Source organism: Schistocerca serialis, chromosome 2, assembly GCF_023864345.2.
Source record: "Schistocerca serialis cubense isolate TAMUIC-IGC-003099 chromosome 2, iqSchSeri2.2, whole genome shotgun sequence".
Classification (NCBI taxonomy): Eukaryota; Metazoa; Arthropoda; class Insecta; order Orthoptera; family Acrididae; genus Schistocerca; species Schistocerca serialis.
Window position 1 is genome coordinate 198,683,106 of NC_064639.1, and position 27,947 is coordinate 198,711,052.

Below are 27,947 nucleotides of genomic sequence, written 5' to 3' on the forward strand. Positions count from 1 at the left end.
CACATCTTCATTCCCATAGTCATCATGGCTCCAATCTCTGATAACCCCCTGCATGCACACTCTCTTCCTCACTCTCTCCCTTTTTCTCTATTTCGTCACCCTCTCCCAGACTACTCCCCCAAGTCACTCTCACTGATTCCAGGCCTATTTGTCACATTCCTGTTCTGTGCACCTGCCCCCTCTTCCTTTTGCATTCTCCAACTCTCCCTCCCACTCTTTGCCTCTCTTTGCTCCCCTTGCGTACCCCACCTACCCTAACATATCCCTTCACCCAGTCTCCTGCCAAACTGTGGTTCCAGCAGTGTGTGTGTGTGTGTGTGTGTGTGTGTGTGTGTGTGTGTATAAACTCAATGCCACTGCTACTCAGTGAGTTGTTACGTTTGCTCCTAAATTATGTACATTCTGTCAAAAATTTACTTACAACATTTCATGACTGAAAAGTATATCAGTGTCTCGTGAATGTGTGGCAAATTTGAGCATAGCATATTCAGGTTATAGAAATCATCCTAACTGTGATTTTTCAAACAGTTGGAAGTCCAGGGTGGAATAACAATAATACAGAAAGGCATACTCATCACGTAGAGGCGTCATTGGGTCACAGACAGGTACAATGAAAAAGAATGCTAGAATGTGAACAGTAGAGTTGGAGTTGTTTGATATGTTACTGAAATGTGTAGCTAAACTCATGTGAATAATTGATCCATTTCTTCAGGTTATTCCCCTCCCTCCCTCCCTCCCCCTCCCCCCACCAAAAAAGGAAATGTTTATATGTGGATACGAAGATAAAAATTTGTATAGTGTGTGTTCTTGCTAATAGAGATAACTTGTTATTTCACAACTCTCACAATCCTGAGCATTTTACCTGGGTCTAAAAATATGATGGTGTGCTGGAAAGTAATACCTCTGAATTTATGTGAAAACTCTCAAAGCTATTTAAATAAAATAAATGTTATTAACATGCTACATCTTTATTCTTCATGTCTACATATTTATTTCTCAACATAGTCACCCTGGAGATGAACATGTTTCTCCCAATGAGAGACCAGTTTGTTGATACCATCACTGTTGAGTGTTTTACTTTGTTGGTGTAACCATAACCTCACCTCTACTTGCACTGCTCCATAAATATCAAAGTGAAGTGCTCGAAGATGTTCTTCAAGTTTTGGAAACAGATGAAAATCATATGGGGCCATGTCAAGACTGTGTGCTGTGAACTCAATTGCCATGTTGTTTTTTGCCAAAAAGTCCTGGTGAGCAAGGACATGTGACTGTGACAGGGCGTGTTGTCGTGATGCAGCAGCCGGTTCCCTTGACGCCAAAGTTCGGGCTGTCGTCGCTGCACGTTTTCACAGAGCCGTCGCCAAACTTCACAGTAGTACACAGAATTAACTGTTTGGTTGGATGGGACGAATTCTTTGTGCACAATTCCCTTGCTATCAAAGAAAATGATTATTATTCTCTTCACTTTGCTCTTCATCTGTCTCGCTTTTCTTGCGCTTGGAGAGCCCGGGCTCTTCCACTGGGATTATTGTTGCTTTGTCTCTGGGTCTTAATCATAAATCCAACTCTCATCGCCGGTGATAACCTATGACAAGAAGGTTGGATCATCAGATGTGGTCTGACGAAGGTCCGTACATACTTCAACATGTTGTGCCTTCTGATCGACAGTCGAGATTCTTGGCACAAATTTTGCAGTGACACAATGCATGCCCAATTCATCAGTAAGCATTCATTGACATGTCCCCTAACCAATACCCACTTCATGCGCAAGGTCTTGAATGGTTCGCCATCAATTCACACGAACCAATTGTTGACGTTCGGCAACAATGTCTGGCGTTGTGCGGCTAATGGACCTTCCAGTGTGAGCATCATCTTTGACGTCTGTATGGCGGCCCTGAACTGAGCATGCCACTCAAACACACATGTACAGCTCATGCTCTGCCCCCAAACACTTGTTGAATCATTGCAAGGGTCTCCGTAGCACTTTTCCCGAGATTCGCACAGAATTTGATACACACACACTGTTCTGTTCGCGGATCCATCGTAAAATCGCCACACACCAAACACAGAATATTACGGAAAACACTGCGGACACGCAACACGTCCTCCCAGCTGAATGCCACTCTGAACACTGATTCATCAGATATGCGGCTCTTGCCTCCTAGTGGTGCAAAGATCAATTACTCTTACTTTCCAGATGGCAGCACCAGTCCTGAAAATTTTGGATTCCACTTTGTATGTATGCACGAGTATTGGGAGTATAATTTCCACAGTAAGAATGTGTCCCATTTTGTGAGATTTGTCAAATATCAAGCATTTATAGTATTGTGAATCTTAAAACAACAAAATTGTAGTAATTTCATTATTAGAATTTGAAAAAGGTGTGATATGGCTGTAGTATGGTACAATCCTGCCAACGCCCATCAATAAACTGAGTGTGCAAATCATTGAATAATGAAAGTAGTGCCAGTGTTAGGAAAGACAAGACATTAAATAAAAAGCAGTATCCCAATAGTGGTTTTAATAGATTGAGATGTAAGCAATTGGCAAACTATTCTTCCTTGCTCTGATAAACATTTTCTGTAGAAGCACCTTCATTTCCTTTCCTGATGGTTCTCTTTCTCACATGTGTTTTTGATGTTTTAACTTGGGCAGGGGGTAACAAAATATCTGTATGCCACAATGTATGCAATTGCTTACGCATAAATGGGAGGTCAACGAAAATTTTCTCAAAATCATGTTAAATCAAGGCCTGCAGAAAAAGGTGAAATAATGGCAGTAGATAGGGAGATAGTTTCTGTAGTGAATGATGTTTACACAAATGAATGCTGCAGTTGTTGCTAGCAGTAATTACTTTTTGAGGGTAGTAATAGGACCATTGTGTTGTTATACAAGTCTGGCACTATTTCTCATGATAGCAAACTAGCTGGTTCTTTGACAGTGATTTCTCAGTGATTGACAAATTACCTAATTCTCCTAACCAATGAGTAATTTTTGTACTTTGTACTCAATTGCTGATATTAGTTGTTAGTTGTAGTCATAAGTAAAGTAAATAAAAGAACTTTCAAATCAAAGATGTACCAACCAAATACGAAACATTATTTTTATAGTGTTGGTTACTTCACTGGGTCCATAAACTGGCCTGTGTTTTGTTTGTTCTACCATAGTGTGTTAATTGTTGATGCTATTCAAATGTTTTTCATGTACTGGAAACCGAATACAGCATTTCACCTTCTGGAAGGAAAAAAAAAAAAAAAAAAAAAAAAAGACACAACAATAAAAAATTGTCACAGCATGACTCACAGTCATGAGTCGTCATTTGCTTTTCATTTTTTTTCCCTTTCACTAGGTTTTCAGCTACTGTTTCCCTCATAGGCTTCTTAACTGCTGATTTGATGAGTTTCATGTATCACACTGGTACCATACATAACTGTGTTGAAAACATTACTGTTCTGCCACATTCCTCTTGTTATAGGTATCCAACTGACAATATTTCACAAGTCATGTATTAACATTTTTCTTAATTTTAACAAAACAAAACATTTTGTTTCAGAGTAGGGCCAATAAACTTTATTTCATATCACTCAGATCACAAACAAGCACGATTAGTACTACTCTCATACATTAGTGTGTTCATTCTCAAACTTGAGTGTTACCTGCTACATGTTCACCGCTGGTCCTTAATGAAGGACTTGAGGCTTTCAACATGTCGACACGCCCTTGTCTTCCAAATTAAGAGGTAAAGAGTTGCTTCCAGCATATCTTAATTTCAACTTCCTGTTTGAATTTGTCTGTGCTACTATAGTTCCATGTCTTCCCATGCCTACATCTATTATTCTGTGTATTTTTTCTCCTTTCTGCTGCTGCTGTAACATCCAAATCTACACTACCATTCTGGAATTCACACTTAAGTATTTGGCAGAGGGTTCATAGAACAAATTTCAGATCATTTTCAACCTTTTCTCTCTCCAATAGCACAACAAAGAATGAACAACTAAATCTTCCTGTGCAAGCTCTGAGTTTTCTTATTTTATTGTTACAGTCTTTTCTTCCCTTGTAGGTGGGAGTGAACAAAATATTTTTGCATTCAGGGAAGAAAGTAGGTGATTGAAATTTCATGAAGAGGCCTCACTACAGTGAAAAGTGCCTTTGTTTTGATGATTGCCACTGCAACTCACGTATCATATCCATGACACTCCCTTCCCTATTTTCAATAATACCAAAAGAGCTGCACTTCTTTAAACTTTCTCAGTTTCCTATGTCAATCCTATCTGGTAAGGATACCATACCATGCAGCTGCACTCTAGAAGAGGATAGAAAGGTGTAGTGTAGACTAGACTTGTTGACTGATCTACTTGCGTGAGCTGACTCACGCTCAGATCACAGCTCTGAGCAACCAGCTGCCTCACAGCAAGTAGTAGTAGGGGGAGGGGAGGGGAGGGGAGGGGAGGGAGGGGAGGAATTGGAAAGCAATGGTTCCACATGAGAAACTATTGTCAATGAGTTTGTTCTGTGGCCTCTAATGTTAGTTCCACGGAAGTGTATTGCTTCATTGTGGTTAATGAAAGCCGTTTATGAAAATTTATTTTTTAAGATAGTTACGTTGATGAGAAATGACATTTGTTTTAATTGAGGAAGCAAAGAACAGATGTGGCAGTTAAGTGTGAAACATGATATTTCTTATGATTGGTGCAACCCTATGATTAATGTAGTTTTTGGACAGAGTTTAAACTCACATCAGCTTGTGACTATTTTATTCACAAGTTAAACATAGAAACATGGGATGTCAGTGAGTACTATTTATTTTGCTTTTCAATAAAGTATCAATGTCTGGTATCTCTTTTTGAGAACTGCTAATTTGAAGATAAGTTTTTAAGTTGAAATCTGTCCTCTGTGGGTAGATTTCGTTCTATTTGTAGGAAAAGGTTGCTTGCCTAAGTATAGGTGTTGACATAATCATAGCTACAGACTTGTAAAGTCATGGAAATTTCTGCTGATGAAAAATTTTATACACGTCTGTGAAGCTTATTTATTTATGAAACTTCTCACCCAACTGTTTATTGCATTTTAGGTCAATAAGATCTAAATGTAGCTATGCACCCTGCACTGACATGTTATATACTGATATTGATGTGTGTGACCTTCTCTATGAAGCACCTGACCCAGTCATCACAATGCCTTTAATCGATTAAAAATGACCTACTCTCCATTTTAAGCACTGTGCCAAAAGTATGTACACTGTCTAAGGTTACAATGAACCTAACACATGGTCATTCCTGTGAAGACAACCCATAGTTTTGCTCTACATAGTGATGTCTGAAGTGCCCCATTTACTGCGAGCACTCACTACTCGGGCAGTGAGTGAGCAAGACAGATCGCAATTGCCTAGCTGCCTCCTGGACAGGCCTGGTGTAGAAATCTCTTTAATAGATTTGTTGCATCTTCGAAATGCTCTATCAATAAAATACAGTCTTTGGTTCCCTTTCTCCGTATCTGATATATAGATATTTAGTTGAATCAAGAACATTTAAATTTGTGTGATTTATTGTGTAACTGAAATTTAACATACAGTTTTAAGCACTTAAGTGGAAGCCCTCATACTTTTTTATTTACTTAGGGTCAATTGCCACTTTTTGCACTATGCATACGTCTAGTCTAAGTCTTTTTGCAATTTGTTTTGATCTTCTGATGGCTACACTAGATGGTAAACAACAGGACCATCTGTAAACAATGTTAGTGGGCTAGTCAGATTGTCTCCTAAAACATTTATATAGAGTGAAAACAGCGGAAAGCCTATAACACAGGGTGGGGCACATAAGTGGCCTGGATGAGTGGATACGTTCGGACGTGACTGTATGCGTGTAACCATGCCCTGTGACATGCATACCCGTGTATGCATGCCATGTTTTCCACACCAGTTCAGAGCGTAGTTTGAGCTGTGTAAGTGTGGGTGGAGCAGTGCAAAGGGGATGATAGTACTCACAGTGGAGCAGTGTGTATTTGTTGTGGAAAGTTGCGTGACAACAAAGTCTTGGGAATGGTGTCGTCAGTTGTTTGCTGAGAAGTTTAATGGTGTCAGAGTTCCAGTAAAGAGTGCCATGCAGTGCTTAGTCTGAAAATGGGATCAGATAGGGTCTGTTTTGAGCAAGTCAAAAAACATTCCAAAATGTGCCGGCAGGCCAGAAAATGTGGCTGCAGTTCGCCAGAAAATGACTCAGTCCTACCAAATCAACCCAATGCCTGTTGCAAGAGACTGACATCATGTCAGTCATGCAGACAAATACACCACCTGGAATTGCACATGCATCCCTATCAAGTGTCTTTTGTACATGCAGTAAAATCAGCAGATGCTCCACAGCACCTACAGTTTTGTGAGTGTCTGTTCACTGAGATAACAATTAATGGCTTGGACATGGATCTGTTTATTATGTGTGATGAAGCCAGATTTCAACTATGTTATTATGTCAGCTTACAGAATCACAGGTTCTGGGCAGCGGAGAATCTGCATACCTTCCACGAAACACTATTGCATGATCAGAATGTTGGGGTTTAGTGTGCGTGTCTGCACAGTGTATTGTTGGTCCCATCTTCTTGCATCAGACACTGTGTATTACTTTGTCAACATTTTAGAAACCATTTATGGCAGCATTAATGGGGGAGAAAAAGACCTACAGTTAATTCCAATAGAATGGAGAAGTCTTCAAGAACTGCAGCAGAACATTTCGAATAAGACTGCAGTAATCCTTGCAGTCCAGCTGTGATCCGCCATCAGGAACTTATTGAGCAGGGCCCAAAAGTGCCAAGAGATGAGTGGTAGTCATTTTCGGCATCTGCTATACTCAGGTCAGTAATGTATTTCCTCTTCTCTACTGTTTTTTTTTCCTACCCTGGAACTCTGTTCTCTAGGCCACTTTTATTTGCCCCACCCTATACTTTCTTATGAACCCCAGATATCACTTCTGTTTCACTCAACGACTTTGGGTCAGTTACTATGAGCTGTGACCTTTCTGACAGGAAATCTCGAAACCAGTCGTACGACTGAAATGATACTCCACAGGCACAAAATCTGATTGGAAACTGCCAGTAAGGAACAATGTGAAAAGCTTTTTGGATATGTAGAAATGTAGAATTAACTTAAGTTCCCGTGTCTAAAGTTGTGTTTCACAAGAACAATATTTTGTGAATCCATGCTGGCCATCTGCCAGCAGAGCATTTTCTTAGAGGTAGGTCATAATGTTGTAATGCAGTATATGTGCCAAAATCCTACGTAAATTGCTCAGTGGTGTGGCTATGTGATTCAGCAGAATACTTCTATATTCAGTAGTGTCCATATTCTCCTTAAAAATGCCCTTGTATGGTAGATTGTTGTCCCCTTAAATTTTCTTTTCCTAGACAGATGTTTCTAGTCCAGTATAATGGTTAACCTCCCCCCCCCCCCCTCCCCCCTGCCTTTAATATATGTTAGGACTTTGATAATCCAGCATGCTTGGGGTTCTGTTAATGCCAGATTATCAAGCCCATTTTTAAAAACCTGGATTAAAACAAGGAATATAATCAAAACCTGAATTTTAATGTATAAAAACAAGTAACTGTTATTTATTAAATGCAGCAGGAGAGATTACAGCATGAAAATTATGTATTAATTTTCTGTAAAAGCAAAATTAAAACTTGAGCACTGTAGTGCTCTATTAAACTAATTTGAGGCTCAAAAGTTTTAGACTAATTCATTTATATAAATAATTTATTTACACCAATTATGAAATAAAATAGAAGAATCACCATTGATTGAAAGGATCAAGAACAAGCTAATTGATGAAAAAGTTACAGAAAATTTGCTGCAGTTTAATTGGTATTACTGTCTCTAGGAATCACATAGATATGACTCGTCGAAGGCATGACTGTGTCACACTGGTATCTATCTTGAATAGTTCAGCTGAAATTTTCTTCTAAGTGCTATGGAACATAGCAGAAATGCTAACATGTTTCTTGGATTGAGCTCTTTTTTTTGACAAAAATTATTTTGTACACTGTGCAGATACACAACTTCAGAAGTGTTGTATTGTCAGCCACTCTCAGTGAATTTCAAAAAAATGTTGTAAGACTTCTGAAGCTTCAGCCCAAGAGTTGTGAGTTGTAGGCATTTCTTTTTCATCAGTCAGTTTCTGGTGCCTCATGTGAGTTGAAACACTTTGTAATATCACATCATCAGTCAGCTCTTCTTCGGCAGCTGAGTTTCTGCCAGTGTCAATTCCAATGTTTCCTGAAGGCATCCATGGCCTGTACTGCCTGCTGCACTGAGCTAAAAACACAGGAAAATTTCTGATGTGTTCCAGACTGTCGGGTCTATTGGATTATCAAGTGCCGGGTTATCGCAGCCTTACTGTAACTTGACTTTTCCTTGTTACTCAGTAGCTCCTGCCATCTACTTTTAAGTCCAGGTAATACAAGGAGTAAAGGTAACCATTCACTCTGTAGATGAGTCATGAAGTGTTTGGCTGGCACAGAAACAACACTGAAAACCTTACTGAGCTTTTTGCCTGTCGACCACTCAAAACCTCAATTAACAGATAGTGGTCATCTTTATTCCATGTATTGTATTGAAGTGTTGTTTTCTCAAAATGAGATATCCCTTTTGCAATTTGTCATGGATATTTAAAACTGGAATTTAATCCCACATGAAACACCCTTCCTGCTTTGTACATAATGTGTTGTCATTAAAGATTCTGAGAAATTTTCACTTCCCTGTGACATCATTTTACACCTTTTGTCATCTGTATTCCTTTTTGACTTGTTGAGAAGGAAGTTTTGATTTAGTGTGTCATAATTTGGGTCATTTTTGTTTTCATGTTTATTTGTGTGTTAATGTACGAGATATACTCTTTCATTTGTCATTTCAGTTTTTTATTTACTAATGAAGCTGTTAAAGTAATGTTCTGTCATTTTCAGGGCTCAAAGTCGGACAAGAAGAAAAGGAAATCAAGAAAAAATGTAAGTTTATTGCATGAAGTTAATGGTTAGGTAAAAAGTTTTATTGTCTTTGTTGTAATGTAGTGTAGTGTAGCGTAAGAGTGCAGTAAATTCTTTTGCACTTTGAGTTTTGTAATATTTCCAAACAATTGTCAACAATTTTTAAAGTGTTGTCCCATGCCACCATATTCTGAATTACTCTCTAATATATGTGCGTCTTAGTGTAAAACTGCTATTATAAGGCTATGAATGATATTCCTACAATATACTATAACCTTCATATAGGGAGAAAATATCATACTAATATGTTTTAATACTATGTAGTACTATAAAGATTGCCAGTTTGGCAAAATCTTTTCTGCCCATTTTGAAACCACCTCTACCATATAAATGCTTCCTAGTATTATGTTTCTTATGAATTTTTGGTCTCTGTGCACTTCATCACTCTCAAGCAGTATGAATCCTTGTTGTCGTAATGCTGTGTTCATCCCAAGTATTGCAGTTAGCATATTAAACATGTGTATTGTATGGCATGAGGACATGCATTCAATATCACAAATGTTTATGAAATCTGTAATGATTGTATGAGGGCTGTACAGAAAGTAAGATCCCGTCGGTCGTGAAATGGAAACCACTGTGGAAATTAAAAATCTTTTATTTGTAGCAGTTTTCTACACCTTCCAACTGCTTTTCTACATAGTCACCGCTCTGACTTAGACATTTGTCATAGTGTTGTACCAACTTTCCAATACCCTCATCATAGAAGGCAGCCACCTGTGCTTACTGCCACTTCTCTGTGCTGGTCTACAGTTTGTTGTATGTTCAAAAATGTTGTTTTCATAGCCACTGGTAAGAGGGATCCAAGTCCGGGCTGTGTGGGGTGTGATCAAACAGTTCCCATTGAAACCGGTGCAGGGGTGTCCTCATTGCCCCTGCAATGTGCAGCTGAGAATTGTCATCAAGAAGGAAACATGTGACAGTTACAATATATGGAGTTGCATAAAATCAGGTGAAACCTTTCAATGGGCACTCATGCTAGGCGGGAGACATTATTGTTCTGGACATCATTACGTTCTCGCTGTGCGCTCTGAACTGAAAAGAGCGACGTGATGCGATCGACAGGCATACTCGAGACAACGTCCAACCCACCTGTGCAAAGCTTCAACGGATTTTCAATGTGGTTTGCATTTTGTTGCCAATCAGACCTCACTATCTGAATAGCCCTCGTAGTTAAGAAAATGAATGAAATTCAAGAGTTTTGACTATCCCTGAGTTGTAATATTAAGATGCTGATGATCAGGTGGTGGGAGAGGGACTACATGAAGAGAAATTATAGTCTTAGGAACAAAAAATAAACAAACCAAAAAATATGACAAGAAAAGTTGAAAGGAATTGTAAAAAGATACATCAGGGAGGGGACACTAGTAGAAGACAGAAAGATTCCAAATATAAACAGTAAAGTGGAGGAAGGGATCGTGTAGAAGAGGATGAATAGACAAAGGAGAATGCACTAGCACAAATTGAGATCAGATGGATAGCAAGATCCAAGAATGTACTTATTTTTATGGTTGAAGCATTGGTTTAGGTAATAGAAAGGTTAGGAAACCAGGGTATAGCAAAAGGTATTCCTGATGTACCAAAGCCTGTATCAATTCACTCAGATGTATGGATTGGGAATGAGCAAGGCAGTTCATAAGGCACATGACTTGCATTTATTCTGTACGAATAATTTATAAATGTTTGTCCCAGAATGAACACTGGTTGTGAATGTTCCATTTGAATTTGATCTTCTGCTGTAATGTGATGTATGTGTAGGAAGTTGTTCAGTTATTTCCCTCACTAGCGTGTTTTCTTTCATTCAGTATTGAATGTGGTCTTTAGCACATGATAATAATGTATGGAAATCACAAAAGAATAATATCCTTTGTTTCTTTTGACACTGTTTGATAAACATAGGCACTGTATTGGTATTACAACATATTTCCACATTCTTGAGCTTCTTTACAGGGTTCACTTTTCCAGAGGTGCACATATAGTACTTTCCACTATTTCACAAAATTTTATATTTAAGTTGAATCCAGTCAAGAAATTCCTTTCTTGTATTTATTTTCACTACCAACATAACTACTTACATTAGCATTTTGCTGCTGCAACAATGTGGCTAAGTGCTCTGCTTCACGATGCTCACCTCTCCCACGTATGCAAGAAAAGATAGTAACTGCGCATTTCAAAACAAACGTCTCCAACATCCAAGAGGAGAAAGATGTGAACATGATATTCGATTAACTAAATATGGGCAGGAGACATCATCACTTGGATTAGTCCTCCTTCCACTGTGCCTCTCAGTTTTAACTGAGATGATAACCCTGTCATTGACTCCACAAGACACTAGAAGTGTTAGAGAGGCACAGAGATTTGTGATTATTCAGCATATGCCTCAGCTCTTGGTAATAATTGATTTTGCAGGAAGCAAAAAATTCACAAGCTGCTCAAAAGCACCCCAGTTGTGCATAATAAGATTGAAGACATAGGGAAAGATTTTTCGGAAACTGCTACTAGTCATCAATTTTTGTTGACTCACCAAATTATTTAATAAATCAACAAACTTGACCATCATAGGCTACAATGGCTCACCATATCAGTAAATGCAGTAGGTAGAAATGCTGGGAGTACTATGTTTCCTCCTTTGGCAGGTGTGCTGCTTCATCCCAGATGTCGGCCGAGTTGCATAGCCTACTGGGCTACCAAAGAATAATGACTATTCTGGATCTCTTTCATCATGATGGTATTACTATCAAGGCATTGGTTTTTGCTGAAGACCTTACAATCCACATTGCACGTAGTCATTGGAGTGACCAAGTAACACATGGAACCAATCCAAGAACCACAAATGTAGTTTAATTCATAAACCTGTGAACAATAACGGAAGTAAGCCTCTCATGACTACCCACATAACAAGACAAAAGAAGGTGTAACATAAGTGATACACAGAACAACTGATGTGAACATTACAGACTTAAGGAATATAGTTGGAGTGAGTTAGCACTGCTGTGTGCATGTATGGACATGAGTCAGCAGACAGTGCAGCGGAGACTGTGCTGTGTGCACGCTTCCTATAAGTGGTCTCTAGAGGCCGACCTGCTCTGTCACAGATGGTGATTGATTTAAGTATTCACATGCGGTGACACTACACTCACCACAGTCATACTAACACGCACATGCACTAGTAGCAGAATACAGCACACCTCCTGTTGTACAAGAGACCACCTAAGCAATGGAGGAGACGCCAGCAGCCTGACGAGAGACACATCCATTGGATCCAGAGCGGTAGCAGCTGGTGATGATGGGGACGGGACAGTGTGCCAGGTGGGCAGTGTAGCATAGGGCTGGAACACGTGGAGACATAGGCATGCCCAAGGGTGATGGGCCTGTGCGGCACCTCATGACAGATCAGGAATGTCAGTGCCATTGCCATCTCTGTATGATCATCATCAGCAGGCAGATCCTAGTGCGGAGGAGACAGGGCTGAACCCACCAGTGACGAAGGCTGAGGCGATGATGGCAAGGGGGTCAGTGGAGGTGCCCCTGTCTGAACAGCAGGCTACAACAGTGGACCCAAGACCAGAGAGTACTGGTGCTTGGAAGCTGGTACCCGAGGGCACCGCTCTTGGAGGAGGCAGCCAGTGGAATGGGGGCACCTACACAGTAGGCAACAACGGGCTTGAAGTAGAGGGCAGTGGGGCGGGTTGTGGTGATGGGGACCATACCCATGAATCGGTAGCTTCCAACACCAAGCGGGGACATAACTGATCAGAGAGGCAGACAACAGTGGCCAGTATCCACTTAGGCCGGCGACCAAACCCTCACACCCACACCCACACCAGCGAGCCTGGTGCAAAACGACTGGACGAAACTGACTGCAGCAACTGTGTCGCAGGCTGTAGAAAGTGGAGGAGCATGCATGGCTGCTGGGCACGAAGCAACTCAGCCGGGCTCTTCTCCCCCATAGCACAAAATGATAGGTGCTCAGAAAACAGCGAAGGGCATTGTCCTGCAAAGAATCCACAAAAAACTTTTTCATTTGGGCCTTGAATGTGTGCACTGGTCATTCTGCCTTATCATTTAATTGAGGATGGAATTGTGGAGTCATAACATCATGAATGCCGTGTCAGGAACAAAACAAATGTAAGGTGTGGAAAACAAGCTGGGCCTCATCATCGGAATATAAGGTACAAGGCAACCCCTCAATAGGGGGGGAAAAAATACCTCAAAAGCTAATGAATTGTAACTTCTGCTGACATCATCGCACATCAGAGAATGTAAGGAAATGAGGAAAATTCATTCACAATCAAGAGCCAATAGGAATTCAAGAAGGGACCTGTAAAGTCTACATTAATGCATTCCCATGGCTGGTGTGTTCCGGACCAGGGGGACAGAGACGCCTTGGAAGCTGCCTATTGTTGGGCACGCCGCTCACAAGTCATGACAAAACAGTCAACTTCGCCATCAATCTCTGGCCAAAAAACATATCTGTAGCTAACAGTTTAGTACACGAAACTCCCCAATAGCCCTGGTAGAGAAGGTGTAGAACCTTGCACCATAACACGGCTCTCTGGGAGAGAGGTCTTCCATGGACAGTAGTAAACCACCATCAAAAACAGAAACAGTGTTGTAAGGAAAAATAGTTACGCAGGGGGTCTGAAGCTCGACCCGTAGTTTATCAGGCTAACCAATTTGAACAAATCGAACCACTTTGTGGAGAACCTTGCCAGCAAAAATGGCAGCTGCTGTGCACGAGCTCGTAATTGGGAAACCCTCAACTGTGGCCTGCATTTCAATATCAAGAGGGAAGCAAAGCAATTCTTCACAATCAAAGTCAGGATCAGGACCCACAGAAAGGCAGGACAAGGCTTCTGCATTGACATGTTGAGACGTTGGTTGAAACTGAATTTCATAATTGTAGCAAGACAATAACAGCACCCAGTGTTTTAGGTGATGTGCCACCTAGTCAGGCAAGGAAGTTTGAGGGTTTAACAAGGAAACCAAGGGTTTATGGTCAGTAACAAGGTGGAACTTGGAACCATACTAAAAAACATGAACTGTGGTCAAGAGCCTGTTTTCTTCACCTGAGAGTAACACTGCTGGGCCACAGTGAGGGATTTAGAAGTGAAAGCAACAGGTCATTTAGAGCTGTTGGCATATTTGTGTGCTAAGACTGCACAGAGCTGTTGGCGTATCAGTGCGCTACGACTGCACTGAGGCCGTACTGTAAGGGGTCAGTTGCCAAAACTACATGCTGGTTCGGAGAGAACGTAGCTAAATGAGGGTCCGAAAGTAGTTTGGTTTTCAACATTTGAAAAGCATGTTCGCAAACCGAGCTCAAGCAAAAAGGTACATTCTTGTGTAACAAGGCATGCAACGGGTGGGACAATGTGGCCGCCCCCGACAGGAATTTATGACAGTAGGCTATCATACCTAGGAAAGCCTGAGGCTCCTTCATGGATGAGGGGAAAGGCATAGACATAACAGCGGAGGTGTGGTCTGGTAGAGGGCGAACCCCATCCTGCCAGACCGTGCACCCAAAATAAACAGTAGACGGTTGAAAAAACTGAGATTTCGAGAGGTTATAGTGTAAGCCTATGGATTTTAAGACAGAAATCAGAGCATGCAAATTTTTCAAGTGATGGGCCATGGAGGAACCCCTGACAACAATATCATCCAGATAATTAATAGAACCTGGGACAAACATACTCAGATGTTCTAAAAATTGTTGGAAAATAGCAGGGACACTAGCCACCCCAAAAGGAAGGCACAAATATTGATAGAGACCAAGAGGAATGTTCAAAACGAGAACCCGCCGAGACTCTTTTGTCCGCAGTAACCTGCAGAGAAGCTTCAAACAAATCAGTTTCAGAAAAGTACTGGCCTCCCGATATTTTTGCCAACAGTTCTTCTTGGCTTGAGTGAGGATATGTATCCATGATTGATTGCATGTAGACAATCGTACTGAAGTCACAGCAGAGCCAAAGTTTCTGTGACAGCTTGCAAACTACAACCAGCAGAGACAACCATTCATTAGCCGCAACAGGTTGCACAACCCTTAGAGATTGAAGTCTGACCAATTCTACTTCCACTTGATCTTTAAGGGTGACAGGAATAGGATGTGCATGACAAAAATGAGGCGAAGCTGTGGATTTCAAAGAAATATGGACAGAAAAATTTGTAACACACCCAGCACCTTCTAAAACAAGTCTGTAAACTCCTCACACAGCATTTCCTATTGAGAATATGGTACTTGATCGGACACAAGGTGAACTGCATCAGTGATAGAAAGTCCAGATGCCCTAAACATGTCCATCCCGAATAAGTTTTCAACATCAGCATCATCAGGCACCAAAAATGTAATGGAACAAACCACTGACTTGTAAGAGGCAGATTCCATAAATTGTCCCAACAGCACAATGTTCTGTTTGTTATAATTGAAAGCTTCCACGTGACTGGTGCAGACGATGGCGAGCCTAAATTCACATAGGTGTCAGAATTCAGTAATGTCACTGCAGCACCTGTTTCGACCTGTAGCCTGAGCACCGTCAAGTTCAGCTGCCCAGACCATGTACGACTGGTTGGGTTTCTTGCATATCGGTAGAATTCAACTCGCAAAGCTATGACATGCATTTGTTTGCAATATTGGTTGGATAATAAACTGCACATGTGATCAAAAGTAAGAGCTACTGGTTCTTGTAAAGGGGCAAGCTGACACAGTAATTGCTATACCTTAGGTGGAATGCATGAGAGGAATAAGGCTTTGCACAAATTCGAGTCTTTCACATTGAAAGCCAAAAAATGCTGTCTCAGTGTTCTCTTAAGCTTTCTAATTCTCAGCTGAATCATCATACAGAGGACAAGTGGGTGGATAATGGTGGTTGAATGGTACTCTGTCTGTTAATGGTCACTGTCGAAGTAAGCTGTTCAAGCGGGATCGGTAACACAGCATCCATAATGACTAAACCTGTTGAAACAGCACTTAAAAACTGCACATTCTGAAACCATTCCAAAATCATCACCAGGTGTGTAGTAGCAAAGTAATACATGAAACTGATGTAACACAAATATGAGTTCATTCATAAACCTCTGAACAATAACGGAAATAAGCCTTTTGTGACTCCTCACGTAACAAGACAAAATAATTACACAGAATGTACAACACAAGCAATAGACACAACAACTGATGTGAGCGGTTCAAGCTAAAAGAACATCAAGAGAGTATGTGAGCACTGCTTCATTTGTATATAATCATTAGTCACCATTAAACAGCACGGTGGAGATGCTACTGTGTGCACACTTCCTACAGGTGGCCTCTAGTGGCTGGCCTATGCTGAAATAGTTTGCAGTTGACTTAAGTACACACACATAGCAACACAACACTCGGTGTACTCACACTTACACATCAGGGTGGTACCTTAATTTACACTGATCACTCTAAAACCGTTTGCTTGTACATCTGTGAATCAGGAACTACATATGTTTTTACTGTATGCCTGATAGGTATGTTGAGTCCCTTTTTCATTAAACAGACATCCGTCAGCTGTGTTTTAATTTCTAGTGACCCAATGATCAGTCTCCAGGCTATGATCAATATTACTCTTGTCACCTTGTGGTATCTGCTACTCATGTTGTTCTCTGACAGTCTTATTACATGTTCAGTTGTCCCCAAGTAATTTGGTGGCTTCCTGGGAAATGAACTGGCCAACTGTTCAGTTAGAGGAGTGATTACTTGCCCAACATTTGCTTTGACAATCACTGGTGTGGATTTGCAGGTGCAAATAAGATCTCTCCATACTCAGAGATGAGCTGGTGGGCTACTGTCACCTTTAATAAACTTCAGACTACCAAGGAGACTACTGCTTCCTTCCTCGTAGAAGGAATACTATCCTCCACATTGGTTATATAAGAATGACCCATAGTTTTATTTTATGTAACAAGCCATTGTGTGGTTGTGGAGTTTTACAGACAGTAGCTGAGATCCTGGTGGAGTGTACCCTCCTGGCTCTCCATGCTGAGTGTGGCCTTCTAGAGTCTCTGCCTCTAACATTGGTGATGACTTGTGGATAGTGAGCTGATTCTTTTTTTCTCACTAAAAATGGTTTTTATTCCCAAATATAACATTTTAAACCACTTTCTGGCCAGGGGCAAGGTGATTGGGACTGAAGCATCTCCTGGCACATGATGGGTCTGGCAGATTCTCAGTGCTCCCTCCTTTTGTGAACTGGCTTGGTCATCCTTCTTTCACTATTTTAATTGCTTTTGGATATGGCTAGTCCCTTTTTTGCCACACACTACATTGCCATGAAGAAAAAGAAAAGCAATTACTACACTGGAAAGATGATGTCGATTTTAATCCGGTGCTAGAATATGCCACCTGGGGTTAGTGGATGTACTGATAATGGTTTCAACATTGTCTGCCAACAGGTACCATAGTGGCATAGCTACCAGAACACCATCTTGTCTACCCTTTAGTAGGGAATGTTCACAGACAGAAGGCTCAGTGTGGTGTAGAAGTGTGAAGCAACCATGCCAAGGATACACACTCGTGCTTCCTATGGCTAACTGAGTGAGTTTGAAGGGGGTCAAATTGTGGCCTTCCAAGTGGCAGAATGGTCCTTTTGAAGAATTGTGATTCAAATTGGATATGGTGTGTCAGTTGTGCAACGATGCTGGTATCAGTTGTCACGTTAACATTCTCCGGAGATGAGGTTCTGGATGTCCACGCAGCACAGGTGCTCTCCAGGCTTGTCATATTGTAAGGGCAGCAGTGGTAGATTGTATAGCCACTGCACCTCAGATAAGAGTGCTGTTGAACCCAGATGTATAAACATGAACTGTTGCGAACTGGTTATTAGCAGTGAGACTACTACTCACGCTACAGCATCGATGTGCATGGCTTGACTGGTGCCGTCAGAGGATCAGTTGGAAGATGGAATGGTGTGCCAGATTCTTCAGCGATGAAAGCAGATTCTGCCTGCACGCAAGTGATGATCACTTGTTTGTACGACGTAGGTCTGGTGAGTTCTGTCTCATAGAGTGCATTCGTCCAAGACGCACTGGCCCCATCTCTGGCCTTATGCTCTTGGTGTGATAAGCTACAACTCTTGTTCACCTTTGGCATTTCTGGAAGGGACGCTAATCAGTGCTTGGTATGTGCAGAATGTTGTTAGACCCATTCTTTTGTTGTTTTCGGAACAGGAAGGTGATGTGCTGTTCTGACAGGTTAATGCTCGCCCACACACTGCCCGTGAAACTCAACATGCTCTGGAAGATGTACAGCAACTTCCTTGGCAAGCACGCTCTCCAAACTTGTCTCCAATCGAGCACGTATGGGATGTAATGGGACAAGAAGTGACTTGTGTGACTTGCTGTCCAGCAACTCTTACAGAACTGCGTGAACAGGTCCAGCACCTGTGGAAAAAGTATACCAGGACAGTATTCACCATTTGTACAACTGACTGAATGCCAGAGTCAGTGCCTGCATTGCCGCCTGCAGAGGCCACATCGTGTATTTATATGGGTGTTTCAGCAGGGATCGATACCTAGTACGTCAGAACTGCTTGTGCTAATGATCTGTAACTGTGATCATTTCATGTGTTCCATATGGACTGTTACGACAATAAATCTTGAGTGCATTGGAAATGTCTAAAAGTGTGTACTCTCACCCCCCATCCCCCTTGACAGCTAGCACTCTTGTGAATAATGTGTGCTGTTCCCATCTTTAACACTTTTGTCTATAACAGATCAGGTGTGGGACGGCTGTGGGAGGGTCTCTCGCCACAGATGAGGCCTGGAGGAGCCATCATTTATACTCTGACCTATATACTACCCTGACCCATATACTTTTACTTCTATTTAAATTATTTCTTAGTTCTGGCATCAAGATTACGTAAAGTGCCTCTTTGTTACCCCTCTCATACACTGTCATCATTCTGTCAAATTTCTGGCTGACGTCACTAACTTCAGCTGAATTTTCTTTTAATCAAGGGACTGATGACCTTGCTTGAGGATTTAAATCATACTTCAGAGTTTAACATAAGGAGTTCACTGCTTTGGCATAACAGTTGTGGAGTCTAATCCTGAGGGCAGAATTGTGTAATAAAGGGAATACTATTTTCTTTCTTTTGTATGAGTATCATACAGTTTAGTTTGAATCATGGTGACCCAGCCTTTCAATGACATTCCACAGTTTCTCTCTCATGTCTGTCGGGTCTTTGCCTCCCACCTTGCATGTTCTTATTTTTTACTTTTCTTCACCCCTCCGTCAGTCTCCTCTTCCTCCTATTCCTCCTACTACTCAGTATAATGCCCCCCCCCCCCCTCCCCTCCACCTGCCCCCCGAATTTTACAGTTTTATCAGGCAATATATTTTATGTCTTTAATGAGCGAGGTGAAGGAAATTGGGTTTTGGAAATGAGATACTGAAAGTTTAATGGGCTTTGATATTTGGGCAGCAAAATAAGTGATGTGCCATGTATGGAAGGGCATTTTTCTGTTTAAAAACTGCAGTGCAGAACTGCAATTCATTGCTGAACACAATGCGACACCATTTATCAGCAGTCCGTGCTGCCATTCACAGTGCCACTCCAGCTGTGGCTGTTTGTGTTGTGGTGTTAATGGCAGCCTAAGCATTGGACAGTAATTTCCTAGTCCAGCTGCTGTTAGTCTCTGACTAATGATGTGAGATGACACAGAATGTTGCAGGGAGTCCATTACTCGTTCTCGTGTGGTAGGTGCAGATGTGAAGGGGTTATGATGGCTCAGTGCACAATAAAATGATCCTACCATATGGTGGCCAGATGTGGTCAACCAGAACCTTAATGATTGGTATGTCTGGTGTAATATTCTCATGCAGTCCAACGTAGGACCACTGTCGTATCTGAATGCCCCACATATCTGTATACTGCACAATTTGACCAGCCTGCCAAATGGGTACCCACAGTGAGGCACCTTTCACACTCTGTCAGGTGCTAGTAATGATGGCTCATATGAGCACACAACAGCTCCCCATTTTGCACAGCAGGCACTCAATATCTGATGCTGGTAATGCCCTTATTCAGAATCTTCAGTGCTCAGTTTGGTAATGGACGGAAGGGGCAGTGGGGAATGGGTGATAGGTGGGGAGGAGGAGGGGGGGGGGCGTAGTTGTCAGGGGAGAGACTTAGCCTTGACTACGGTAAGTAGATTCAAGAGTATGCAGGTTGTAATAGCCAAGCAAAGATGAAGCAGCTTGTACAGGTTAGACTCCCATGGAGAGCTGTATCAAATCAGCCTCTGGACTGAAGGTAACAACATGCCTTTTTATGTTTGCTACCATTTCAGGTGTGTAACTTCTTTTTTGTTGTGCCTTTGTCAGTTACAAATATTATTAGTTCACGTTAATATTAGTTCATGTTTATCTATTTTGCAATAAGGACTGGAACAGCATTTTAATTCTTTCCATTTCTTCTTGTTCTGATCCAGAAACTAAATATTACTGAGGGAGGAGTTGCAACAGCCAGTTATTTTAGGAGTGACAGATTGCTGTAGATCCTTAGAATTATGCATTACAGTCTCATTGTTCCTTGATCCATTACAGGGAAAACCAAGAAACTTAAAATGTTAAAAAAATGATTGATTATGTTCTGTGTCAGCCTTATTCCAGTTGTTTTCATCGATGATTGGTAACAAAGGTCCTGCCTCATTTATTTGATGAGAGCGTGTCCTCTGCTTCAAAACATAACTGTAAAGAAACTAAAGCAAATTATAATGCATGTATTTATCGTATTTAATTTCCATTTTATTGCTTGTAATAATGTTTTATTTTTTGTGAGGTCAAACTTTACATTATATATCTCAAAATTTCTAGAAAAATTGACAGTATTAGTGAAAAGCATTCTCTTTTTATAATAATAAGTGAGAGTCTTATAATTTGCTATTTAACAGACTGATTCTGATGAAGATTATACTACGGGCGACCATGCTGATGCTTCTACTTCAAAAAGGAAAGGAAAACAGCAACAGTCACTGCAGCCACAACAGCAACAGAAGACCAACAAGAAGAAGAAACGCAAGAAGAAATATGGATTAGCAAGATTTAATGAAAATAACCCATGGCAGTCTTCATCAGAATCGAGGTAAATGAAAGGCTTCTTCCTTTTAAAATAACATTTCTGCCAATAGCCTTAACTTTAAGATATTATGTAAATTTAAGTTTGAAGAGGGAGAAAGGAAAGGAAACAGAAGTCTCTAATGATGTCAGCTGCATTGGGACATTATGTGGAGTCAGGCCCCCCCCTTCCGCCTTCAATTTACGTAATATGTATTACAGCTGCAGATTCTGCATGGGGTCTGTTCTTTCGAACGCATCCAAAAGAACAGACATTACGCATTCATATAATTGAATTGCCTCAATGGGCTATGAATCCACCACCTTTAGTGCAAATGCACAATCATGTTCAACCTCCATCAGGAATCTTAAAGTAGCGAGAATGAAGGACTTGAATGGGGGCTGCAGACAGGTGGTGCAGGGTGGGAATGTGATACGGCTGAGGGGTATACCAATGTAGTCCACACAGCTGTGATAAATGCTGTGTACAGGTGGTGCAGTGATTAACGCGCTGCCCAGCAAGGTGGAGATCCCTGGTTTGAATCCCGGTCCATTATAAATTTTCACTTGGTACCACTTACTTCACATAAAGTCTCAATGCAGCCGACATCATGAGTTCCTTTCCATTCCTTTCCTTTCCTTTCTCCCCCTCTACCGTCAGCTTACATAAGGTTTATTACAGCTGCAGATTCGACATAGTGTCTGTTCTTATTTTTTGATTTTGTAACCTCAAAGTAATAGAAAGATCTCTGTCTTTGTATGGAAAGTTTATTTCCCAATACTGGTTAGCTCAAAAACTGAAAATTTTGTAAATTTTAGCAGGCTGTCTTTTTTTCCCAAACAAAAATTAGAAAGAGAAAGGGAGAGGGGGGGGGGGGGGGGGAGGGAGGGAGAGGGAGGTCATACCTCTTTATATTAATGATCTGGAGTGATGTAAACAGAGGCATATTTCTTATGTCTTCATTTCAACATTCCAATATTTTTTTGATGATGTAACTGTTCTGTCCTTTTGCTGTACTGATCTCTTTAAACTAGACACTGTAAAGATTTTATTGCTTAGTAACTTGAAGAAGTTTGTGATATAAGTGGTACACCTTAATTGGTTATAAGTACTGTGTTGATGGTATGAGCTTCAAATGATGGACTTTGGGGTTAATTTTTGAATACAATTTACAGTTCATCTGCAGAAGAAGAAGAGTTGTTACAGACTGAAGAGGAAGAAGAGGAGGAAGAACCCGAGCTTGTGTTCAAATCAGATCATGAATTTTCCCCAGAATCCGACCTAGAGGAGGGCGCTACAGAAGACCTTCCCTTGCGCAGGGCCAGAACTGCACGGAAGGGTAATAATATTTGCTGTATGCCTATTCATGAAATGCTAGTTAGTGAATATCATAAATTAGATTCCAGATGTTGATGATTAGTTAAATAGATTTTGAGATACTTTAGCTATTGTTTTGTTGCACTGATAGGTTTCTTGCTACTTATTAATTTTATTAATCTTTTCTGCCAAGGCATTCAATTTAGTTGAAACAAAGTATTTAATTTCACACTGTTGGCTACTTTCAACTGTTCGCTGCATTTAAAGTGCATGTTTTCCGTCTTCTAGCTCATATGGCATTATGCCATAATAAAGAATCAAACATGAGATAATGCAGTACTCGTACTCAAGAAAATTTACATCCGAATCTGGACATACGAATGTGCACTTTAAGCCGAATTATGCATTTTAATATGGTTCACAAAATTCCGATGCTCTTGAAGTATCCTCCGATTTCTTGTTTCTTTTATGACATAATGAAAGATCTTTTAATGTTTTACATGTACGAACGTACAGGCTTCCTGCGTCATCATAACTGCACAAGTGCAGTGACGCCTGTTATCTGGCTCTCTGTGGAACTGCTGAAACGAACCAATTTCTAACAGGTCATGGGAAAATACCGCGAATGGTGGTTTGAAAAGCATTACTTTCAAAGTAAATTTCGTTTTATGCAAGATGAACTATGTACGAGAATGTACGACGAATTTCTTAAATCACAGAGCCTTTGACTCTCATTTAAAAAACTACTCTTTGAGGAAGACCATCTAGAAGAACTTCGAGACCAGGAAATCAGAGATTTACATCGTTATTAAAAACTACTGATGTATCTTAAAGTGTAACGTGCAAAAAAGATAAACATTATATGAGGAAGCTTAGCTTCTCTTGCAGCTTCTTAATCTTCAAGAGCAATATTATGAGTGAAAGCTTTGCTTTTCTTGTAGCAACACTACGTATATTAATTTAAACCATCAACTTTTCTTATTTGTGTGTTCGTGCTCCTTTACAGTGATCTTGCTATTGGCTGACTACATCACGTGTCCTATGCTGTCATCAACTGGCGAGATTACGTGACATGAGCTGTGAGTGGCTTACAAAGCATGTCGCAATTTCGATTTCAATGCTTCGGAAAGTAACATATGGTGTTTGGTGGAATTCGAATTTATACCTTTGAATTTATACCTTCGTAACACGATAATATGCAGCGTACATGCTGCTGTACATCAAAGATCTTTCCAAAACGTGTTTTTCCCCCTGAGTTTCGTTTTCTAAAGTGCTGGGAAATTCTACGTCAGTGTATAAAACCATAAACATTCAAAGGATTTTACAGTGCTGAAGAGAAGTATACTGTCACTTAACACAGCAAAAGTGTATTTTCACCTGGGAGAAAGTGTATTTTCAACTGGGAAATATCTGGGAATTTTATTTCCCTGTCCATGTATACACCCTGTTGTTGTTATCAGCCTGTCATTTTTCGGGAGGACGGCGGTTCAATCCCGCGTCTGGCCATCCTGATTTAGGTTTTCCGTGATTTCCCTAAATCACTCCAGGCAAATGCCGGGATGGTTCCTCTGAAAGGGCACGGCCAACTTCCTTCCCCATCCTTCCCTAATCCGATGAGACCGATGACCACGCTGTCTGGTCTCCTTCCCCAAAACAACCAACCAACCTGTCATTTTCTTTTCAGCTACAAAGGTTTAATCCATCTCTACATTTAAAAAAAAAAAACTGCAATGTCGTTTTGTTTGGTTGTGTGGTTTCCTCCATACCATAATTCATCTGTAAACTGAAGAATGTGGGTAATGACCTTTCCAGGAAAAATGTTGCAACTGCTGTACAGGATGACTAAGAATCAGTGTACCATCTAGCAGTGCAGCACAGCAGATACTGGTTTATGCAGATTCCATTCATGTGTGATTATTCTGTTTGTTATAGTAATTACTAATTCTGTATTCCATATCAATTTAATGCATTTGTTTAAAAATGAACACTCCAAAGGCAGGTCTGTGCACTGTGTGGAGACCGATTTAAAGGGTGCTTTGAAAGGGTCATTATAACCTTGTGAAGCAGCCTATAGGTGCTCCTTGTGATGAAGCTGGGTAGAGAGTGGGTACTCATCTGCTTACTCTTCAGTTTGTAGACTCACTATAATTCTCATTTCTTGTAGTTAATCATTGTAAATAATGTAAGTAAACCTTCTTGTGGAGACGGCAGTCTAGTAGAAGTGCATAATAGAGGGTACTTCAGATTATACCGTAATTAGGGTTTCTCCACTTTCTATTGCTATCCTAAAACCATCACCCCTCAAGGAATTATAACAGCTGCTTTGTGAGAAGCGATATATAGTTTCATTGGAAACAACCCGTAGGGAGATTCAGGCTATTTTGGTTGCCAAAGATTTTCATCCAGCATATTAAATAGGTGTTCATTTTAGGATTTTATGATTGTTGAGAAGGTTGTTGGTTTGCTGGCTGCTAATTTTAATTGACCAAATTGAGAAATTTTGAAGCCAAAGAAACTAAAAACATTTGAAATGACCAGCAAGTCTTTTTGTGTAGTTATTTTTGAAATTACATGTTCTTGTTTGAGAGTCTAAAATTCAGTATTCCTCTTGTGAGAATAAAACATAGTAAGGTGGCGTATGAAGTATGTACCATGTTCCAACTAAACTTTGTAATTCATAACTTTTATTTTGCTGTACTAGAGTCTTTTGTTCTAGTAATTTATCTGTAATACATTTTTTAGATACTGAAACTGAAGAACTGGAAGATAAACATGCTTGCCAAAAATGTGGCAAAAGTGATCATCCTGAATGGATTCTGCTTTGTGATAAATGTGATTCTGGTTGGCATGGATCTTGTCTCAGACCTGCGCTACTTGTAATTCCTGAAGGTGACTGGTTCTGTCCACCTTGTGAACATGTAAGTAGTTTACAGTAGAGAAATAAAACAATTCTTTAAAATAATACCTGGCATTATGTGGATAAAAAGAGAATTATGATATGGTATGCGGCTTTGCAGACACTCAGAAATGGTTCACGCGCAGATACCTCCCTGGAATTCCTCGCTTGATCACAAATAATTAGTCTTAATATTTTTGTCATTACTGTTCATTTTTGTCTTCTTCTTCTTCTTCTTCTTCTTGTTTTAAGCTGCACTGTAAATTTATTTATTTATTTGCAAGGAATGTTAATGTTTCATTAGTCTGTAGTTTTTATTGGTATAGTTGTTTAGAAAATGTTGAAAAATATAATGCTGTCTGTGTTGCACATCCCTAGTGTTGGTTATAAAAGTTCCTTACATTTATTAAGGCATTCTTGTAAAATGTTTGTAGTATTATCATAGTTACCAGGAATTTAATATCACATCTCAGAAATCCTCTGGGAAACCATTATTTAAAATAATGGTAGTTATACTGGATATCTTATATAAATGTGTTTTAAATTTATGACAATATTATGGGAAGGATAGAGTGCTACTTAAGCAGAGATGTTGAGTTGCAAACAGGCAAATCAAAAAGGACTGCTAAACAAGTAAGCTTTCGGCCAAAAGCTCTTCTTCTGTATTAGACAACATACACACATACATTCACGCAAATGCAGCACTCTCTGGCTGCCGAGACCAGACTCTGAGCCTTGCATTGGCAGCTAGAGACTGTGCAAGTTGGATCTGCTGAATGTGTGTTTGTTGTCTAATTCAGAAAGAGCTTACTTGTTTAACAGTCTTACATTGTGCCTGTCTGTGACTCAACATCTCGACTATTTGGTAAGTAGCACTCTATCCTTTTTCATAATACTGTCAGTATTACATCCTAGATTTTCCTTTGTTTGTTTAAAAGTTGTTAATTACAAATTGATCAACTGATCTAGTTAAAAATTTTCATGGTGAAATTCATTTTTAATTTTTTGTGTTGGTAGTGTACTCGCACTGTGTACTTGTACTGGTAGAAGCCAACCTCGGGGAAGATCAGTTTGGATTCCATAGAAATGTTGGAACAACTGAGGCAATACTGACCCTATGACTTACCTTAGAAGATAAATTGAGCAAAGCAAACCTATGTTTCTAGAATTTGTAGACTTAGAGAAAGCTTTTGACATTGTTGACTGGAATACGCTCTTTCAAATTCTGAAGGTAGTAGGCGTCAAATACAGGGAGCGAAAGGCTATTTACAATTTGTACAGAAACCAGATGGCTGTTATAAGAGTCGAGGGGCATGAAAGGGAAGCAGTGGTTGGGAAGGGAGTGAGACAGGGTTGTAGCCTATCCCTGATGTTATTCAATTTGTATATTGAGCAAGTAATAAAGGAAACAAAAGAAAAATTTGGAGCAGGAATTAAAATCCATGGAGAAGAAATAAAAACTTTGAGGTTCGCCGATGACATTGTAATTCTGTCAGAGACAGCAAAAGACCTAGAAGAGCAGTTGAACGGAATGGACAGTGTCTTGAAAGGTGGATATAAGAAGAACATCAACAAAAGCAAAACGAGGATAATGGAATGTAGTCGAATTAAGTCGGGTTATGCTGAGGGAATTAGATTTATTTAACTGTATGACTAGGGCCCCCCGTCGGGCATACCGTTCGCCAGGTACCGGTCTTTCAATTTGACGCCACTTCGGCGACCCACAGTCGATTAGGGTGATAAGATGATGATGAGTACAGCACTACAGCCAGTCCCTGGGCGAAGAAAATTCTCCGACCCAGCCGGGAATCGAACCCGGGTCCAGAGGATTGACAATCAGTCACGCTGACCATTCAGCTACCGGGGGCGGACAGGGAATTAGATTAGGAAATGAGACACTTAAAGTAGTAGATGAGTTTTGTTATTTGGGGAACAAAATAACTGATGATGGTTGAAGTAGAGAGAATGTAAAATGTAGACTGGCAATGGCAAGGAAAGCGTTTCTGAAGAAGAGAGATTTGTTAACATCGAGTATAGATTTAAGTGTCAGGAAGTCGTTTCTGAAAGTATTTGTGTGGACTGTTGCCATGTATGGAAGTAAAACATGGACAATAAATAGTTTGGACAAGAAGAGGATAGAAGATTTTGAAATGTTGTGCTACAGAATAATGCTGAAGATTAGATGGGAAGATCACATAACTAATGAGGAGGTATTGATTAGAATTGGGGAGAAGAGAATTATGTGGCACAACTTGACTAGAAGAAGGGATCGGTTGGTAGGACATGTTCTGAGGCATCAAGGGATTACCAATTTAGTACTGGAGGGCAGCATGGAGGGTAAAAATCGTAGAGGGAGACCAAGAGATGAATACACTAAGCAGATTCAAAAGGAAGTAGGTACTGGGAGATGAAGCAGCTTGCACAGGATAGAGTGGCATGGAGAGCTGCATCAAACCAGTCTCTGGACTGGAGACCACAACAACAACAGTGTACTTGTATGCTAACTACGCGGTGCTTGACACAGTGCACTATCTATTCTGTAGCATGATCGGGGACCCATTTAGGCTGAGTTTGGTCAGATTGCTTTCTTTGCCAAAATTGCACTAAATTTTGATAGCAGTTCAATCTTGTAA

At 40.4% G+C, this 27,947-nt stretch overlaps 1 protein-coding gene across 2 annotated transcripts in view; it reads left to right on the top strand.

Annotated features, from left to right (window-relative positions):
• Positions 1-27,947, top strand: part of LOC126456936 (uncharacterized) — a 144,339-nt gene that overhangs the window by 54,741 nt on the left and 61,651 nt on the right. For both annotated transcript variants that reach the window (XM_050092872.1, XM_050092873.1), the window contains exons 6-9: positions 8,947-8,988; positions 20,938-21,128; positions 22,277-22,440; positions 25,161-25,336. In XM_050092872.1, coding sequence (XP_049948829.1) covers positions 8,947-8,988; positions 20,938-21,128; positions 22,277-22,440; positions 25,161-25,336 — 573 coding nt within the window. The remainder of the gene's footprint in view (positions 1-8,946; positions 8,989-20,937; positions 21,129-22,276; positions 22,441-25,160; positions 25,337-27,947) is intronic.